Source organism: Diorhabda sublineata, chromosome X (assembly GCF_026230105.1).
Source record: "Diorhabda sublineata isolate icDioSubl1.1 chromosome X, icDioSubl1.1, whole genome shotgun sequence".
Classification (NCBI taxonomy): Eukaryota; Metazoa; Arthropoda; class Insecta; order Coleoptera; family Chrysomelidae; genus Diorhabda; species Diorhabda sublineata.
In genome coordinates this window covers 36711289-36726336 of record NC_079485.1, presented here as the reverse complement: position 1 = coordinate 36726336, position 15048 = coordinate 36711289, and the positions used below count along the sequence as shown (strand labels likewise).

The 15048-nt window shown below is 29.1% G+C and overlaps 1 protein-coding gene across 3 annotated transcripts; it reads right to left on the bottom strand.

Annotated features, from left to right (window-relative positions):
* Nucleotides 1-721: 721 nt before the first annotated feature.
* LOC130450745 (SAFB-like transcription modulator) lies at nucleotides 722-14822 on the bottom strand. 3 transcript variants are annotated; one of them, XM_056789352.1, is made up of 13 exons: nucleotides 14744-14822; nucleotides 14494-14670; nucleotides 13717-13789; nucleotides 12039-12214; nucleotides 10865-10910; nucleotides 10256-10364; nucleotides 7421-7697; nucleotides 7129-7359; nucleotides 6921-7028; nucleotides 6288-6679; nucleotides 4897-5243; nucleotides 4698-4839; nucleotides 722-990 (listed from the first exon to the last, which is right to left on the bottom strand). In XM_056789352.1, the coding sequence occupies exons 2-13, from the start codon at nucleotides 14614-14616 to the stop codon at nucleotides 870-872; spliced, it is 2145 nt and encodes a 714-aa protein (XP_056645330.1). In that variant the 5' UTR covers nucleotides 14617-14670; nucleotides 14744-14822; the 3' UTR covers nucleotides 722-869. The 3 variants fall into 3 exon arrangements, with proteins under 3 accessions (XP_056645330.1, XP_056645331.1, XP_056645328.1); XM_056789353.1 differs by lacking the exon at nucleotides 14744-14822 and adding an exon at nucleotides 2244-2359 and having other exon boundaries at nucleotides 14494-14733; XM_056789350.1 differs by having other exon boundaries at nucleotides 14494-14771.
* Between the last annotated feature and the right edge of the window lie 226 nt (nucleotides 14823-15048).

The window sequence follows — 15048 nt, the reverse complement described above, 5'->3', positions numbered from 1 at the left end:
TCGACGATAACTGTTCTTTCGGTACGTTAAAAAGGTAGTTCGCGGCCTAAGCATACAATAACTATTTTACTTTGTAATAAGTCACTTAAAATCTCTCCTCTAAATTCAATTAAACTGTACCAAAACCATTATGCATTTTTGAGAATGAAAATAGGCAAGAAACATTGTAATTTATAAAACCAAATTCTCACCTCCACCTTACACAACAACCTCTTTTGTATATTATTAATTAAAAGTGATAATTTGTCACTAGCTCTTAATGGGCTTTTTCAAAATAAACTATTTAGTCTTAGATTTAGGCTTGCAACTAAAAGCAAAACAAAAAATTATTATCTTGAAAAATGTTTATTATAAATTTTTAGGAATGTTAACAAACATCTTATTCATAGTTAAAAAACAAGCTGGTCAATATGATCTCCAGTTAGTGACGATCTTAGGTCAGTTACTATTTGGCCTCCTTTGCTAAATACTCGCTCAGATGGAACACTGGAAGCTTGAATACAGAGAAACTTTTTTGCTCACTGGGAAAGAAAAGGAAATACATTTGCGTTAGGATCTTACCAGTGGATCTTCTTCAACATCAATAACTGGTATATTCATATATTGTTCGATTTCATTTTTAATTTTTACATTTAAACTCACAATCTATTGCAATCACGTTCTTTGGCCGCTTCAACGAGCATATTCTGTCCACTGGAATGGGTACTTTTTAAAAACTTCATCATATACTATTTTTTATTACATTGACAGTGTAAGACATTTGTAAATTGTGTATATTTAGTGCCTTATTATATAATTATATAAGTCTAAGTAATTTAAAAGTATGTTGAACTATAAAATACAAATCACAAGAAAATTCTTTCACACAATTAGTATTTTCTCATGTTGGAATTGAATCTTGGTTCAGGATAATTGTTCAAGCCGGGTGGAGGTGGACAAGCCGGTCCTAAGTTAGAGTTACCAGAAAAAGGTCTTCCAGGTTGTTGCCACCTTAATAGAAAGAAAAAAAAGTAAAATATATTTTTAACAGCAGATGTTCAATTTTTTTAGCCATTCATGTTTATATACTTGAATAGTCTAGATCCTGTGTGAGAAATATGTTCCAACCAATAAGAAACAACATCCAAAACATGGTTCATTAATAATTATTTTGGGAAAGTTTTTAAGTACAAGGCGAATGAGAAACCGACTTTTTTGTATTCAGACACAGTAATTTCATTTAACGTCTAATTTGATCTACTTATCTTCATTTTTTTTGTAATTAAAAATACTACTATAGTAAACAAAAAAGTCAATATTTCATTTTTGCGTTTATGACACTGATAAAATAATAAACCAAATTCAAACTTTATAGCCCGTCTACTTATCCACTACCAAACAATTCATTTGTAATTAGTAATTTTTTTAGGATGTACGTTAATATATGTACTATTAATTATACAATAAATTGAATATGAATACTTTCTAGGAAATGGACAATAGCATAGTGTATCAAATATACAAGAAGTGAAGTGTGCTTTTTATAGCTTATAAAGAAAAGAATTCAGGTTTTTTATTCAATGTAAAAAATTTTGACTTTTCTGTAGTGGTTATTAAAATTAAGTTATACAAATAAAGAAAAATACAAACAAAATATGCATGAAAAGATTGGGGCTATATTAAATCATCCAATAAGTATTTTTATAATCTTATAGATGATACTGAACATCATTCACTACCACCGCACACAAACACACAATTACACTGCCTGATTTCTGCTCCAATAACCTATAATCTATATAGGTTATCAAAACGAACGTCAAACAATATAATCATTAGGATTGGTGTAGTAAACCGTGATCAGTATGAATGTAACCAACGGTTTTAGGAATTTCCATTAAGTCAGAATTCTTTCTAATTTACCTAAAATGTGATTTTGTTTTAAACTTAATGATCTGTTTTGCTAAAAATGATTTTGCCTAATTTCAAATCTAATATGTAGATATTTTTGTATGCATCAATATATGTTAAAACGAATGTTTCTACATGAAAGTGCCTGTAAATGGTAATTTAAGACTTGGAAAGTATGTTATTTCAACACCAAATTACCGTAACATAACTTATGCATCTGATAATTTTATGACTGGATTCCCAGTTCTAATACTTTTCAGACACATTTTATAAGAATATTGCTATTTTCTATTCAATAAATTAATTGGGTTTCACTTTTACTGCAATACAACACATGATTTAAATGAACTTACATAAACATCTAGGCCCATTTTCCTTAGCACATGAAATTCCACACTACATTAAATTCGGATTTTTCCATTTGAGACTGGTTACAGGAGGAAACGGACGATTAATGAAATTACTGCGCCTGTGTCATGAGTGTCAATCAAAATACATATATATTTATATATATCAAGTATATATTGATTTTATTTCATTCCAAAAATAAATTAAAAACTACTGTATTCGAATTCTCCAGGAATCTTCTACATATATATTTGTGAATTAGAAAAATCTGGATTAAAGATGAATATGACACATTTTTCGAAATTTTCAAGTGCGAAAGCAATTATTTTAGTATTTACAGCAATAGTTAAATTGTACAAATATGATTTAAAACATTCTATGTCAAGATGGCTTATCAAATAGAAATACGTATACCCAGTATTTTTGCCATCTTCAATTTCTTGAGAACTTAAAACACACAGTTACAATAGCAACATTAAAATAAAAAATGCATTATAATTAATGATCTAAAACTTCGTTATAACATGCTAACTAAAAAACACATTATGCTGTATTTATCAATATATTTAAATTATTTTCATCATATTAATTTTTAAGGGGTCAAATTATTAGCCAAAATATGGCAAGTTTTTCCAAAAAAGCAATCGCTCGACATTTAAAAAGGAAGTGTATTTGATAGAGAAATTGGAAATGTAAGGTGAGTTCTGGCAATCTCGGAGACAACTGATCATGAGGACACAAGTTCTCAGGGAACTCAATAGTACAAGTTAGTAGAAAATATTTGGTTGGCCTAAATTGGATAAACTAACAATGTGCTACAATATTATAGCCAAAGGTTAATTCTCCTTTTAACAAATAACCACCATAACTACAAACAAAAATAGTGCAATGAAAGAAAGAATTGGAATATATTAAGGAGTGTCTTTATTTTGTTTAGGGACCAGAATTTGGATTCACCCGTGGACGAGACAATTTTTAAAATATTATATTTTGGAGAATAATGACTGTTACTATATGATAGTTATTACATTGAAATAGTACTCAAAAAATTCTAGATTAATCTTCTTCGTCCACTTGATCGATAGATCTGCAGCCTGCAGATCATATTGTGTATATGACCAGTAGAAAGTACGTTCACAACCAGATAACTGCCGTAAAAACATTACGGATTTAAATACCTCAGGATGCAATTGTTCATTCCCAATTGAGTAGCTTAATTCATTAATCTGAATTAAGATGCAATTTATTATTACATTTGTTTTGGTTGATTGTTGTTTGTACAAACAATATGTTTGTTAATGTCGCATTTGGTACATCCACAAAATTGTGATTTATAAGATGAAACATTTTTTTTTGTTCTCACCATTTTTGAAATGAAATAAAATGCAAGAAAGTGAATCAGAAGGATTGGGTACAACATCTTTATCTAATAGGAAAAAAATTCGTTCATTAAAAATATAGAAATGCAAATACATACTTAAAACTAAATATTTATTATTATATGTATTCTTTACCAATAAACAATAATATATTTATAGATTCTTAAAACTCCCATCATCCTGGGTAAATTTATCTCCACTTTTAACAAAAAACAAATGTATGAGAGAATAAAATTGCTTTTATCAACAAATTTGAAAGCATTACTTTGCGAATCTAGTATATATACTACTCTGTGAATACAGTATATGTTCTACTCATACGCTTGCTAGGTAGGTAGTTTTCCTTGTTTCTAACTTCCTATATGCATGTCACAATTAAGATTTTTCAACGATTTTTGATCATATTGTTCAAAAATGGAGTTATAGTTTATTCAAATATTTAAATTCGTTCCTGTCTGATTCTGCAAAAATTATTAATACAGACAACAGTATAAAAACTGTTATTTTATTACACAAGTAAGCTAAATACATGTACTCAATGAAATGTAACATACTAGCACATGCAAAATATTTGTATCAACAAACATATTATTGAATAACAATTTTTTGGAATTTTCATAGAAACAATCTCAGTCATATATATAATTATATATTAAGAGTATGAATGACAAAAAAAAAGATGAAACTCAAATAACAAGATTTCAAATGGTTTGAGAACTTCATAAATACCCAAGTTCAAATTTATTTATATGTGAATCACATTCATAACATATAAAAATAAAGAAGGAAAAAGTTGCTCGCTTTGGCCGCCGGTACCATTGTTTACAAAGTAGTATTAATTCACAAGAATGTTCCGGATACTTTATTTATATTCCATTGAAAATAGCACCATCTTTTTGGTAATTGTGATGTATGAAAATCTTGGTTTTCACTAATAGATCTAAATCTATTTATAAAGAAAAAGTCTTCAGTTCATAAATATGCTCTGTATTTAATTTCAAATTAATTATCTTCATATACATTTTTCCTATGTGGTAAAAACGTTCCGACGGTAAACTGATCAAATGTAATTCGACTTACCGGTCTTGACCGGGATTGGGTCTCCATGGTTCTTTTTCAAAAAATTTTGGTGAATTAGTAGTTCCAAATGGTTTTGGAATTTGATTTTGCCATGGACCGGCAGCTCCACCACTTCTATTGTCAAAACTTCTTGGGCCAGCGTCTAAAATAAAAGCAACATCTTACTAATGAACGTGTATTTTAGCAGTTAATATTTTACCTCTTGAGGGCATTTGTATATCCAGTTTACCGTCTCCCATAGGCCTTCTTTCTTGTCTGAAATGTGGACTTCGGTCCCGACCTCCTCTTTCACGGTCATCGTACCGGACATCTTTAGGTCTAGATGGCAGTTCTCTTCCTCTTATATCCGACCTAGCATCTCTACCATCATAAGGTCTGCCACCTTGACTTGGCCCACTGTTTGGTCTACCGATTGGAGCGGCACGGCTCATGTCATAATCTCTTCCTCGTTTTTCGGGATAAGATATATCACGTTTTGTGTCATATGGTGGGCGACCTTTAGGAGAGTTGACAAATTTCTTTGGACTGGAGTCTCTCTGTTTTATACTTTTTAAAAACCAATATTGTTTAAATATTGATACATCGTAGAGTAAGATATTACAGTGTGATTTTAAAAGTATTACAATATTGGTAAAGTTCACTAAATGGCAACTTTTTAATACAAGTGAACTTTCCCAAACAAAAAAGCATTGCTTCGATTACAATCAATCCATATACCCCTACAGTTGCTCTGCCAAAGGAGTCTTCAACGGGTTTGACAACTGTTCCTTAATAGAAGCAGAAAACGACCTGAAGAGGTGGACATGAAAGTTTTTTTATAGAAAACAAAAAAAAACGGGTCAAATGATATTGGCCAACTAGCATTAGTTGTAACCATGAAGGAATTTCATTTTATAAATATATTTAATTATAAAATAAGGAATCTAAAACATAGAAAAATGGTTTTTGCACTTTTAACTTAAGTTGTTGAAAATTTATTTCAATAATAAGTGGGGAAAAAATCAACAATCTGAAATATTTCCAGTTAATCAAAATTTACAAAAAATCAATTAGATTGCAAGAAATGAAAGGGCATGGGAAGTGAATTTCCATATGAAGTGGTACAGGGGTAGTACAATAATAACACATATAATATTGTAACATTCTTGAAATTCAAAGTATGGTCTTAGTTTTCAAGGACCTATATCCATATGTTGATTAAAATGTTGCTAAATTCATACATCTTATGAAAATGTCCTTAAGTCCCACACTAACTCAAATCTTTCTGAAAATAATCTTGGGACAAAATCACAAAATCTATGTACTTACAATTTCAATCTGCCAATTGACTACATAATAAAATCAGTATTATATAATTCAACAAAATAATACAGTTTACTTTGTTAAACCATAATATCTTCACAGGAATACTATATAAAGAATACGAAAATCCTCCGACTAAAGAGTACAATAAAATTGTTAGAATATTTTTAGTATCACAAATACTGGGTATAGATATGACCACATATTACACCATCTTGTTAGAAATAATCAAGTGTTTTTATCATTTTGTACACTTTTAATAATCCAAATGTCAAAAAATACACAAACCTTGGTGGAGGAGGGGCTTCATTATAATGTCTGTCAGAAGCAGATCTTTTTCTGTCTTCAAAGTCATCCCTGCGGTATGGAGCTGGTCTCTTGACAGCTCTTCTTTCTTCATCTAATCTGATTAAAGTTCTTTCAAGCTCAAGTTTTTCAATAGCAAGTTTTTCTCTTTCTAATCGTTGTCTTTCACGTTCCATTCTCACCAATTCTACCTTTTCACGTTCAATCTTTTCTCGTTCCATTCTTAGTTTTTCCTTCTCCCTTTCCAATCTACGAGCTTCCATGTGTTGACGTCTTTCAATTTCTCTTTGACGTGAAGCTTCTTCTTGACGGCGCCGGAGTTCTTCTCGTAACTGTCTTTCCTTCTCACGGAGTCTTTGTCTTTCACGTTCTTCCTACAAATATTTTCGATATGATTTATAAAACTTAATACTATTATAGTGACATATTATTTCCTGCTTAAAAATAAAAAGCATTTCCAAATTCATAGAAAGCGTATTTTATTATTCAATTCAATAGATCCCTTAACATTATTCATTATCAACACTTAAATCTGAATTTCCCACTTTTGTCAAGAAAAAGACAAACAAACCTGCTGTTTAGTTGCAAGTTCATAAAAAAATTTAATCAACTTACACGAATTTTGTCAAAAGTTAGTACATCACGTTCATGGCGACCTTTAGAACCAGAATGGGCTGGACGCCTATCTTTTTCTTTAGATGACTTTCTTCTATCTTTGGATCTCTGGAAAGTAAATTTGTTCTAGTAGCGTAACCCAACAAAATGGAAAAAAAAAAAAATCTAGAATAATTTGAACGTTCATAAGAATTGAGGGAAAACTAACCATTCTATCACTATCTGGTCTTGTAGAAGATGTATTTCGACTTCTACCCTTTTCTTTTCCTTCTGGTTTGCCTTCCCCAGTACCTTCTTTGTTTTCGTTATCTTTTTTCTTTTCTTCTTTTTTCTCTTTGCCATCTGCTTTAGATTTGGACCTGGATCTTTTTCGGGATCTTGATTCTCTCGTTTGCTCTGCCTTCATTTGCTTCATTTGTTCCGCTCGAACCAGATCAAACTGAAAATATGAAAAATTGTATATATATATATATATATACATATTATATTGTTCGATATACCTTTTCAATTTTGATTATCTGTCCTTTTAATTCAGTATTATTGAGCTTGGCTATAACATTCTCGACATCTTCTACAGAGCTCATAGTCACATAACCAAAACAACATGAGCCAGGAAACCTTGCATTCACGACAACTTTTGCCCCAGTCACTTTTCCACAGGTTGATAAAGCAGCTTTTAATTCACTAGCTCTAGTATTTTGAGCTACGTTACTTATCCAAACAACATTTGGATTAGATTTAATACCTACTTTCTTCTGCAACTTTTCCGACGTTTTGCTAGAAACGTAAAATTAAAATATTATTAACTGAACCAAAAGAATACTCGAGATAATTAGAGACAATATCGTACCCTGTTCTCCCAAAAAATACAGTTAAATGTGCTAACTGATAAATTGATGGAATAAAAAAGTATTTCCCTTTCTTCTTTTAATTTGTAGCATTGACATTGCAGGATGTTCTATATATTGGTATATTGGTTATGTAACATATTGACTAAGAATATTTTTACTAAGCTTTCAGTCAAATTTATTCAGCATAGTTGTACACTTTGTACTCAAAACCTCAAAATTTTGGTAAAATGTGAATTATATAATTAAATAATAATTATTTGTCTTGTCTTGTCACCAATATAGTCATTTCTAACATTCAATTGCCACAAAATTTTCAGCGAATCTTAAGTTTCTTCTTTTAATGTTCGTATTTGATAGACCATAAACACATTATACCATATTTTAAGAGAGAAAACTTCAAATCCACTGACGCAAAATTCTGTATAAGAAACTGGTATTGTTGTTTAAAAGTTATACTAAATAAAATTATGCAATAGAGACTTATGTGAAAGTGGATGGAAAAAATGATAAATAATTATGGAAACAAAGAAAATATACCAGGAGATAAACATAAATAAATCGAAATGGAATAATTGATAGCATTTATTCATGAAAAAATGGTTTGCTTCATATTCAAATTTTTATAGTTTACTTGAAGTCAAGAGTTGATTATGATATAGTTTTGAAAAAAAAATCACTTAACCTTTCAAAATCAAAGATATTTCAAATTATAGCTTTAAAACAGAGGAGTAAATTATAATATACCGTCAAGTATCACCAAAAAAATCATATCAGTATGAAATATATGGCGAGAATTGGGAAGCTCAAAATGATTTACATCTCTAATTGGGTTTTTCATTTTCTAATTATATAAATATCGCTCAATTTTATAATTGTAGTATATTAAAATTATTGACAATAAATAATTTCTCGATTAAAAGCAAAAATAGCATGGGAACTAACTGATCATGGAATAAATCCTTTTTGGTTGAAGTCCACAATCTAATTATGGTTTATCAACTTAGCTCTAAGCCTATGCGCCCTATCGGTTTAACAGTTTACCATATTTAACTTCTAAACAGTCTATTCGATTCCAAAATAATCATAATTATATGTAGATACAAATTCAAAATTTCACATTCTATGTATTTTGGTGTTTTAACAATTTGTAGCCCTATTCTCCTTGTATCATACTCTTGAATTTGATACTTTGTCTTTCAAAAAAAAGTTCATAATGATTAAATACTTTTCAAACATTAAAAGTAAAAAAAAAGTTTTATTTTCAGATATGCATAGAATATCCAATAAAATCATAAATGTTCAAAAAAGGTTTAATTTTAACAATCCATACAAAACAATCTGTGATAGAATTAGAAATTTAAGAATTTTCAATACACATTTAAAAATGATCTAAACAGGTAATGTCTATATAAAGCATAAAAGCCAGTAAAATGTTTTTTTTTTCTGAACTGACAACTAAGAAATATTAATATCCTCTTAAGCTGTTATTTCTTAATGGTCAAGAAAGCAAGAGGTAGAAACTTGACAAAGCAAATAATTTCCAACACTAAATCCAAACTGTTGGCTGCCACAAATAAAGATGTAATTGTATGTATGAAATTTAAGATTTTATTCACAAATTTATTTTAGTAAGTATAAAATGAATAAGTAAATAACAATTGTCTGTATCTGTCTTGGATTAAAAATAAATTAACAGCGTCAGGTAGTTTTACAAAAGTTTTCCTTAAGTCAACTTGTGCAGAAAGTGAAGTATTTTGTTCCAATATAATAAAAACATTTTAGATACTTCTTTCAAGTCAGTAGCTCTTTTCTATAAATATATCAACAAAACAAAAATTCAACTCATGTTCAAAATTGTAGATTTAACTCAAAAGATATTATGAATTTGGCGTCCAATAATCATGAAGTTTCAGTGTACAATACTCTAATCATATTTGCATCCATCCAACTAATAAAAATGACTCTAACTATGATCAACTTAAAAATCAGTAAATGTAATATTTATAAAACAACCTTCCATGAGATTTCCATGAAGAACTTCTTATGTTTTACCTTTGTTGCCTTACCAAGAGACTTGAATTATGCTCTATATCATTTTTGGTTATATATTAAAGACTCATCATTATGCTGCCTTTTAAAATGTATCTTTGAAATAACATTTATTTCTTACTGATTTAGTTTACTATTCCAAAATAATCACAGAAAACAGATTCATACATTTTACTTCATTCTTATATCTTCCATAACTTATCTTCATCATTTCTTCCTAAAGCGAAGCAGATTCAACTGCATCACAGCATCAATTTTCTTTCTCCATGTCCTAAATTTTCTGTTGCGGAAACTGGAGGAGGAGCGACGTCTGGACTTGGAAATCATGTCTATGTTTTGTTACTTTAGAAAACTGATTAAATCATTACGAATTTATCTATTCGTAAGTTAGTAGGCAGCATTTGATGAGATCTTTTGAAGTGTTGAAAAACCAACCTATTTTCTGCCGATCCGCTTTTTTCTCCATCTTTTGTTTCTCCATTGGCTACAGCATTCTTCTCTCCCTGTTCAGTAGGCTGCGAACTATCGTCATCATTCTTCTTATCTACAGGAAGAAATGAAATTCGATGTCATATTTAATAATAAACTTTCAATTATTCATCCAATCCGATATCTAGCAGTAGTACAACTTGACAATTGGATTCATTTGTACATGAAAAATAATAATTAAATGATTAAGAAATCCTCGAGATCACTGCACTTTTTTATTTAATCACGATTTTTTATGCATTTGCACATTTCTTTATAACACAAAGTATAAAAAACTAATTGCATATACAAATATATCTCTTCAAGGACGTTTCTGGAAACCATGTATAATGTCCATAAAAAAAGTGTTGTATTTGTATCATCCACTATTCCTTTCTTCTTTTCTGTAGAAAATAAAGCTTCACCTTCTTCATTCTTCAAGGTTTCTTTTACATAGTTTCTTCACATTAATGTTGCTTCCATTATCTTCTAGATTCGTTGTATATGTATATATGCAATTAGTTTTTGACAAACTCCCACAATACTACAAAGGGATATAATGAAAAAAAAACTTACCTTCATCTTTTCCTATAGTTTCCTTAGACCTGTCAGATGTCTCACTCTGTAAAAAACATTTCATATTAATTGAATCATTTGAGTAATATGTTTTAAAACCTAAATGTATAAAAACCTTATCCACAGATGGAGGATGTAAACATTAAATTCTAGATGTTTTTATTGAATAGGATTCTTACATTAGAATCACAAGTGTCAAAAAATTATTGAAAATGTTCATGAAATACAAAAATAGGAAATTTGAATATTGTGGAGTGTAGGACTTCAAAGTAAAATTTCTAAGTGACTTAATTCCAGCTATTGCAACTCTCAATTCAACAGTACGGAAAATTATAATAAACTCAACTGTTTCACTGGATTATCAATCCATTCATTGAATATCCTAGTTATTAAAAACGAAATAGATCAATAACAAAATAAAAGGAAGGTTGGGTCAAGGTGGATTTATTGAAATAAAATGATTAAAAAATGATTTGTGACAGAATTTAAATAGAAAAAAATAGTTGTTTCCACCAGAATAATTTGGAAATGAGGTAGATTCTAAAAACTGAATAAAAAAATTACCAAAATGAACTTGAGGACAAATTAAAAAAAATGAGAAGATGAAAAACAATTGTTACCAAATCTTATTGTAATTAGGACTCAAATAATCCACTTCTTTCGACTAATTAATATTCAAATCTATTATCATATATCTCACCTATTCAACTGTAAATCTCAAAGTTAATTAATTTTTAGCACATTCATAAAGATTTGTAATTCTATAGTAGCCATGTGAATAAACATTAAACATTGTTTTAATTTATCCCAAAAAAAATTGGAGATAAATATTGTGATCTGGTAGGCCACTTGATCACACTACTTAAGCTAAATCCATGAATAATAGACAAACTTGCTCTCTCAAACCTCTCAAATATTCAGATGCCTGTTGTTTACTGCATTTAATAAAGTCAATCCATCATAATTCTCACTTAAATTTTCGATTTATCCACTGTTAATACCACAAAACATACTTCAGATAGCTGAAGGTCAAAAAAATTGACATATAAAATCTCCTGTATATATTAAAACCGTTGTTTTCTGTATTGGGAAGTAATTTTCACACAAATCATAGTTTTGAAAATTGAGAAATAAAACAATTTCATTAATGACAAAATACAAAAATCTCAATTACCTCTACTTCATTTATAGCTTCTTCATCATCTAAAGTAAGACGAATTGGTGACTCAGGTCGTTCATGTTCCAGATCTTTCTTATTTTCTGCATCACCATCATTACTCTTCACTGCTTCGGATTTTCTCCCTACCTCATCACATTTATCTGATTTCTCATCATTTCCAGTTGACACACCTAGTTTTAATTAGAATATAGTATTTATTTCTAAATAATGATTAAATTTTGTGACAGAGTCCATTATCATAAATATTATAGATGATATCAAAAAATAGTAAATGGCTTTAAGCTCCATATTTCAAAATCATTTGCAAATATTCTTCTATAACATTTCTAAAAATGAATGTTGCTTTGAATTGATTATAAATTGTACAAAGAAGCACAAAGAAAAGTAATTAATCAATTTTTTACCTTCTATTGGACTCAAGTAATATTATCAAAATTAATTATTATTTCATTTCATTTATTTATTTTGGTTTTACTTCTTACTTAACTATTCACAATTATTTTGAAGCAATATGCATTTTAAAAAATATAACTATCATGTTGTAGTATTATGAGAAATTTGATATGCATATTTTTAGATAATTTAAAAATGCATTTTACATATTTTAGAAGTAAAAATAAGGTTTTTACTTTATGTGCATTTTTTCAAAATCTGAATAGGAAAACAGATACACTCTGTGAAGGGGTGAATTGAGAACTTATTTTTTCAAATATCTACCAAACACATGACTGCCATTACAGTGATATAAGACATGAGGTTAATTTCATGTTCCATGGAATGTAATCTCAATAACCTTATTTTACCTTAAAAAAATACCCTGCATTCATATGGGAAGGCGTGGGCAGTGACAGGAAATCAATTATTGTAATGTTTATAATCACCCAAAATATAAACTCAAACAAAATCGTTTGGCAGATATTTGAAAAATAAGGTTTTCAATTCGCCCATTCAAAGAGTCTACCTTATTATTCATTAAATAAAGAAGCACTCTAATTTCTATAATCATACATGAAATACTAGCATAATTTACTTTTCACATGATTAAAACAAAAATATAGTAAATGTCATTACCCTTAGAAACATAAAATGTAATAATAATAGAAGAAAAACCTCAATGTAATTTTGAAACATTTCATAGTTATGTGAAATGCAATTGAAGAAAATATCAAGCATCTGGCAGTGTTGTGCAGTTCTATTTTTTATGACAAAGTTTTGAAAGATAAAATTATCTTATTGCCATAGTTAATAGTGATTCGCAGGAACAGCTATATTCCTCCAGAAAATTAACATATTTATAAAAAAAATTTCAACCCTGATAATTACGCGTTAGCTAAATAGCCAACTGCTGAAAAATCTACCAAAATCAATTGGCTATCATAAAATATTCACTGCTTTTATTATTTATTCAATAAGTAAACATGCAATTAAGCTTTAACTTAGTTCTTTCAAAGTATTTATATGGTTGTGTATAATCAAATATTTTTTTTTAATGAACACTAAATATTCCAGTAAAGAATGTTCAACTACATATTAAAATTGGACAAGGACATGTAGATTTCAACAAACCTATACAAATTTTTTGTAAATATTTCATTTAAATTGCCAACAATAAGAACTATAAATGTGTCATTTAGTCAGCCTTTCTACCTATTTACTAATATATAATACTTACGAGTTGAATCTTTTTTCTTCTCAGAATCATCAAACACATATGTTTCGGGGTCAAAACCTTCATCAGAGATTGCCTAAAAATAAGAATTATTTGAGTTATTTAAAAAAAAAATTGAATAATGATTACAATAATGTGCAATAACTTCTTTAATGTGGGATGGATATGAATGGTTGAGAAGTTGATCTTCCAATATTAGGATATGTCTTTATGAAAATGCATGTGATATATGTGTGGTCCTATTAAATTTTCTTAAGCTGATAATAGGGACTACGCCCTCGAGTGATGTGGCTATTTCAATTATTCTTACTAAACACAACCTAATCTACTAATGAATTTAAGAAGTACTTTGTATTTGACTCAAGAGTCAGACAGCATAACTATGCATTATATCAACTTGTTGGTGATATTTCCAAGTTCAAACACTCATAACTTTTATATTGTTTTTTTTTGGAGTCCTTTCATCATAAACTTTTCTATTTGTTACACAACCAAGCAGCTTTGTCAACATCAAAATGCTGCTCTTCTACCACCATTGATTCATATAATAATAATTGGCGGCTAGCATGTCACTTTCAACTTATAGACCTATGATCGTTAAGAAAATTTTTAAATAAGAAAAACAAATCTATACATAACACACATGTTTGACGCTTAACCCGTTGGTGATAAGAATAAATTAATTTAATTAAAAATTTTCAATACAATATTTAGTTGTTAGGATATAACAATATTTATTCTTGGAAAAGGATTTTAGAAAATTAATTTTACTAAACTCACCTTTGACAACCTTTCCACTAAAACTTGCTTGGTGCCATTTTTGTCGAGACCTCTTTTTTCCAATTCTATCTTTAAATCTATTACTCTTAGGCCAGACAGTTTTTTACTATCATTGTCTGACATTTTGTGTGTGAAGAAGTCTTAGTGTGGTTTTATAAATTCCAAGCAATTAAAATTCTATAAAAAACAAATTTACCATTAATACTATACACAACGATTTTGGAAGCAAACGAATATGGCTTCCGCGTACCTGATTAACAAGAAACAAGACGCCAAGTGGAAGGGATGATACGTGAATGAACTGAAATGAACGAAGAGAGCTCTCGATTATCATCTACCTCTTAGGTCGATTTGAATTTCAATTCCAAATCCATTGCTTTAGAAAAAAAGATGAGAGATTAATAATTACAATTAGTAAATAGCTAAAATAACCTCAGGGCACTCAGAGAAATATGATTTTGTATTATTTTGACCCATAGTTGTGAAATCGATTTGGCATCAGAAATTAACTTAATCGAACAGATACGAAAAATATTATTTTGAATTATTCCCTCC

Bases quoted from the DNA above. Each gene is read 5' to 3' on its own strand.
- LOC130450745 (XM_056789352.1), bottom strand. From the start codon at position 14,616: ATGTCAGACAATGATAGTAAAAAACTGTCTGGCCTAAGAGTAATAGAT. The intron at 13,790-14,493 runs GTGAGTTTAGTA...TCTTATTTTTAG, and splicing joins TAGTGGAAAGGTTGTCAAAG to GCAATCTCTGATGAAGGTTT. The intron at 10,365-10,864 runs GTAAGTTTTTTT...TTCTTCCTGTAG, and splicing joins AACTATAGGAAAAGATGAAG to ATAAGAAGAATGATGACGAT.